The 6,088-nt window shown below is 41.8% G+C and overlaps 1 protein-coding gene across 1 annotated transcript; it reads left to right on the top strand.

Moving 5' to 3' along the window:
* The first annotated feature begins 2,868 nt into the window (after positions 1-2,868).
* On the top strand, positions 2,869-5,439 carry LOC133015035 (E3 ubiquitin-protein ligase TRIM35-like). The gene is given in 3 exon segments (XM_061082177.1): positions 2,869-3,566; positions 3,568-3,996; positions 5,406-5,439. Coding segments are annotated over 3 exon segments (1,161 nt in total).
* Positions 5,440-6,088: the final 649 nt, after the last annotated feature.

Raw genomic sequence — 6,088 nt, 5'->3', positions numbered from 1 at the left:
TAGAATACTACAAGTACCATAATAATACATCTTTTCTGCAGTATTTACATATTGAAATAAAAATACTACACTTCATTCCACTCTTATAGAAACAAGTGATCAGAGGATATTGTGAGTACTAGCTTTTTTTAAACTACTTTAAAATTGAATCAATGAATAAATCAAATTTCATCTGTATTGCCAGTATTCACAAATACAATTGGCCTCATAGGGTTTATAGACATGGATTATATATATATATATATATATATATATATATTAGAAATTGTATATGCAGCTTTTTTCTACCTTTGTAAATTTGTAAAAGTGTACCGAAAGTGTGTATGAAATGTGATTGTGAACCAATATTCTATAGATATGCTCACACACCCAGGTCTGACCAGCCTGTGGTGACCCCTCATCGACACTGAGGAACACAACCGATGATTCGTCCTTAACATCCGCTGGTGGTCATGAATATCTGCTGGTGGTCGGCAACTTCAGATCAAGGTTTCAAGCTAATGGGATATTCACCATCTTGTCCCATGTTCTAAAATAAAACTATAATTAGGGCCCGAGCACCGAATGGTGAGAGGCCTTATTGAATCTGTAAGGATTATTATTTTTCTCCCGACAAAAGGATGGGCTTTTTGAGGGCTTCATCGTGCTCAAGAAGTTTCTAGACTTTGCAGTAAATTAGAAAGTGGTGAAAATGTACGTATTCTGGAGTATTTGGAAATGGGCGTGGCAAAATGGCTCAACAGCACCCCCTGGAACCCAGCCCCTAGGTTTCCACATAACCGATTTCCACCAAAATCGGGACACGGGTGTATTGTGACTAATCATAAAAAAAAGCCTCAAGGAGCATTATGAAAACGCAACAGGAAACCCGCCATTTTCCAGTTAGTGTCCATTTTGGCCATATTCCACCATTTTTACTTTGAAGTACTTGTCTCAGGACCTTTTTCAGATCAACTTCAAATTTAGATGAGTGTCATCACAACAAGATGGAGATGAAAACTGATTTAGAGATCGATTTTTCGTCATAGCGTGTGACCGTGGCATTGCGTCAAAGTTTGATCAAAACACGAGCTTCTGTATCTCAGACATATTTGGTCCAATCAAGTCCAAACTAAACATTTGAGACAAGAGTCGTGACCTGAAGACATCTACAGCCGTGGCCAAAAGTTTTGAGAATGACACAAATATTCATTTTCACAAAGTCTGCTGCCTCCGTTTTTATAATGACAATTTGCATATACTCAAGAATGTTATGAATGTCCCTCCCCGGAAAAGCAAGCCGAGCCCCCGGTCACCTACACGCACTTCTGCAAGACGGAGGTGCTCAGCATGGGGGTGCTCCTGCTGAGGCCCGGCGCCTCCGTACCGCTACACGACCACCGGGACATGAACGGGATGCGCCAGGTCTTTACACCGCCTCATGTCTGCTGTGTTGTGGCTCCACACACACTCTGTCTGTTACGTGACTTGTGTTCGGAAGGGTTAAAAACCAAAGTCTGAGGAGTGGGACCATTTCATTAGCTTCATCAGCTAGTGCATATGTCCATTTTTGTTTATAACATTATTTAATAAAAACTGACTCGTAACTTGAGCAGCGGAGGTCGCGAGGTGCGCCTGTACGCACGGCGCACCTCTCCTCTCTCTCGCTTACTCGCGTGCCCGCTGCCTCGGGGGATGGGCGGGGGGGCAGCGCAAAACTCTTTTTGGTCGGGCTGCCTTGGTCGACCGAAAAAAAATCGCATATTAAATCGCAATATTGGGGGAAATAATCGCAATTAGATTATTTTCCCAAATCGTTCAGCCCTACTCGAGATCTCGCAAAACTTTCTCGGGATCTCGCAAAAGTATCGCGATATCTTGCAAAAGTTTTCTCGGGATCTCGCAGATCTCGCAAAAGTCAGTTTTTTTGTTTTTTTTTCACCCATAATTTTTTTTCCCCCGTGTCCCCTGGGGGGCTCCGTACAAATTCTTACCAAAATTTGCAGAAAATTAGAAAGTGGTGAAATTGTATGTATTCTGGAGGAATTTTCAATGGGCGTGGCAAAATGGCTCAACGGTGCCCCCCGAGACCCCTCGAAAGGTGTTCAAATTGACCGATCTTCACAGAAATCGAGACACAGGTGTATCATGACCAGACAAACAAAAAAGTCTTGGAAAAACGCAACAGGAAGCCTGCTATTTTGCATTTAGTGGCCATTTTGGCCATGTTCCACATTTTTACTTTGAGGTACTTGTACCAGGGCTTACGTCAGATCAACTTCAAATTGAGATGAGTGTCATCACAACAAGATGCAAGATGGGGATACAAAGTTATTCAAAGATCGATTTTTCGTCACACAGTGTGACCGTTGCGTGGCGTCAAAGTTTGATTGCACGCCATTAAAGCACAAGGTTCTGTATTGGGACATACACGGACCATGAATCCTTTGATGCTTAACCGTAAACAACAACTCCACTCCTGCAGTGACAGTTTCAGTGGTCATAGATCAAAGGAATCTTTATGTCTTGTATTAAATATGTTTCTGACAGCCACAATTACTGAATGCCCAAAGTCACACTGTATAATTGTGTCACACGTAAGGTATAATAATCACGACAAAATATACAATCATTTGATGATGTCATATGGTTTATTGCACTCACACATAAATTAATGAGCAAACTTGAGCTGATTTGAATTTATAAAACCATCTTTTAATTTATTGTCAATGTGTCCATTTGTTTGCACTTTGCTTCTGTTTCTTTAAAAAGACTTCAGCACGTCACAGACTCAACAAACACCTCGACTCAGACAGGAAGGGAACCTCAGAGAAGTTTCTGGAGCTGTGACTGACTGACTGTCTGTTTTCAGCTTCACCTGGAGACTCAATGGCTTCCAGATTAGAAGAGGATCTCTGCTGTGCCGTCTGTCAAGATGTCTACAGAGATCCTGTTGTTCTGTCATGTAGCCAAAGCTTCTGTAAAGAATGTGTGAAGAGCTGCTGGAAAGACAAAGAAGTAAAAGAGTGTCCACTTTGTAAGAGAAGACATTCAATGATTGAACCACCTGTTAGCCTGGTGTTGAAGAACCTGTGTGAGACCTTCTTACAGGAGAGAGATCAGAGCTCTTCACCTGCTCTCTGCAGTCTGCACTCTAAGAAACTAAAACTCTTCTGTCTGGAGCATCAGAAGCCAGTGTGTCTCGTCTGCAGAGATTCAGAAAAACACACCGACCACAGATTCAGACCCATCGATGAAGCTACACAACAACACAAGAAGCTGCTTCAGGAAACTCTGGAGCCCTTGAAGAAGAAGTTACAGAGTTTTGAACGTGTTAAAGTAGAGTTTGAACAAACAGCAGAACACATTAAGGTCCAGGCCGGACTCACAGAGACGCAGATCAAGGAGCAGTTTAAAGAGCTTCATCAGTTTCTGGAGGAGGAAGAGGAGGCCAGGATGGCTGCACTGAGGGAGGAAGAGGAGCAGAAGAGTCGGATGATGAAGGAGAAGATTGAGGCTCTGAGCAGAGACATAACGGCTCTTTCAGACACAATCAGAACCACAGAGGACGAGCTGGGAGCTGAAGACGTCTTTCCTGCTCAACTACAAGGCTGCAGTGGAACGAGTCCAGCAGCGCCCCCTGCTGGATGATCCACAGCTGGCCTCAGGAGCTCTGGTAGACAAGGCCAAACATCTGAGCAACCTGAGCTTCAACATCTGGAACAAGATGAAGGACTTGGTCTCCTACCGTCCGGTGGTTCTGGACCCAAACTCTGCTGCTCCATGGTTCGTCCTGTCTGAAGATCTGACCAGTTTGAGACTAGGAGCGAAACAGAAGCTTCCTGACAATCCAGAGAGGTTTAATCAATACACCTCAGTCCTGGGATCTGAGGGTTTTAACTCAGGGACTCACAGCTGGGACGTCCTGGTTGGAGACAGTCCACGCTGGACACTGGGTTTGTCAGCAGAGCTTGTCCAGAGGAAGGGAATCAATCTGCCTGTATACTGGAGAATAGGGTACGTTGAAGGTAAATACTCAGCATGGTCACCATCAGGATCATCTTATCTCTCTGTGCAGATGATCCAGAGGATCAGAGTGAAACTGGACTGGAACAAAAGAAAACTGTCGTTCTCTGATCTAGATACTAACAAACACATTCACACCTTCAAACACACTTTCACTCAGAAGATGTTTCCAATCTTTAACACTGCAGATCACTTGAAGCTGTTACCTGTGAATGTCTCTGTGACGCTGGATCAGAGCCGTTAGAGATAAAGATTTTATTCATCGTGTTTACTTCTTCAAGAGAAATCTGTTGAATTTAAATATTAAACGCGTTATTTCTAAAGCTTTGTTTATTTCTCCTTTTACTTCTCACTCATTTTTATTTCTCCAGTCGACTTTTCCGCGTGTGTAAAAATATTTCATTATTTTCTGATCTTTGTATTTGGTTTGTTTTTTATTTCCATGGAAAATATTTTCTATCATTTAGATTTTGTGTGGATCCATGAAGTCGAGCAAACTGATGAAGATCCACATAAAAACACATTTATTTATTATTATTATTATTCAGGCAAATTAATTGGCTTTTTGAGGGCTTTACTATGCTCAAATTCTTAGAAAGTGGTGAAAATTTAAGTATTCTGGAGGAATTTTCAATGGGCGTCGCAAAATGGCTCAACGGTGCACCTCGAGACCCCTGGAAGGTGTTCACATTGACGGACTTCACAAAAATCATATACAGGTGTATCATGACCAGACAAACAAAAAGTCTTAAGGTGCAATTGGAAAAACACAACAGGAAGCCTGCTATTTTGCATTTAGTGGCCATTTTGGCCATATTCCACACTTTGATGTACTTGTACCAGGGCTTTCATCGGATCAACTTCAAATTGAGATGAGTGTCATCACAACAAGACGGAGATAAAAAATGATTGAGGGATTTATTTTTCGTCACACAGTGTGACAGTGGCGTGGCGTCAAACTTTGATTACATGCCATTAAAACACAATGTTCTGTAACGCTTTTTTACAACTATCATTTGACTTACATACAATCTTGCCAGTGTGATGTGCTATTTGATAGCATGGACCGTAATGAGCAATTAGCAGGCAAGGATCGACGTCGCGTGACGGACGCAGGAAGTGAAGCGTTGATCCCTGCTGCAGTCAGCAACACGCATGCGACGCAGAGACGTGCGCTTGGTCATCGATCGCTCTCTCCCCCGACCGCAACAGGCTTCAACGTGCGGGTGCTCGGGCCCGCAAGTGCTACAACGTAGCCCTAGTATTGGGAAATGTATTTTGTTGGTTGACGGCTGTAATTCTGTACATTGACCTTCATTTACATTCACACTGATATAGGTGTTGCTGGCCTCCTCTGATTGGCATGTTCTTCCTCACTTCTTCTTGTTTCTGGTGTTAAGATACATCACCTCCATCCACTGTGTTGGAGTGTGAACCAGTTCTCTAAAACTGCCGTGCACTAAATTCTTATAATCAGCAGTTTCTGTCAAATAATGGAATAAAATCAGTGAAAACCTCTTGTCTTTATCTGTAAAGTCCTGTTCTTCTGCAAGATGTCTGTCAGATGAAAGTCTGAGGACAGAAATTTAGTTTGTTCAACTGCAGATGTTATAATTGACTTATTTACAATATCTGCAGTGCATCACCACAAAGATAACTCATTGTACACAAGCAAAAAGCTGTAATGTTCACTGTAGAGGATTTCCTTCACTAAGCGACAATCCAAGTTGTATAATAAACCCAAATAAAATGTTGTTGTTTAACCACAATCTTAAAAGTCTAGCTGGTTTGGCGTAAAGTCATATTTAGTATGTGACCTGCAGTGAATGGAAAAAGTGTTAAAGCATTAATAATCTACTCTTAATGCAGATAATCTGGGATTTAGGCCACAATAACCCTTTAATGATAAATCTTACCCCATTTAGGAACATATGTATAAATACACACAGTTTGATAATATAGGACACTATGTCTGTCATTATAAGTTGTTCTGGATCAGCGATTCAGCTAAACAGTCAAAGTATATATATATATTTAGTAAATATACAAAGTAAAAAGCATTGATCCCTGCAGCAAACAGGAG

The sequence above is a fragment of the Limanda limanda genome, chromosome 12 (genome assembly GCF_963576545.1).
Source record: "Limanda limanda chromosome 12, fLimLim1.1, whole genome shotgun sequence".
Lineage (NCBI taxonomy): Eukaryota > Metazoa > Chordata > Actinopteri > Pleuronectiformes > Pleuronectidae > Limanda > Limanda limanda.
Note: the sequence above shows the minus strand (reverse complement) of the source record. Positions and strands in the feature narration are given on the sequence as shown.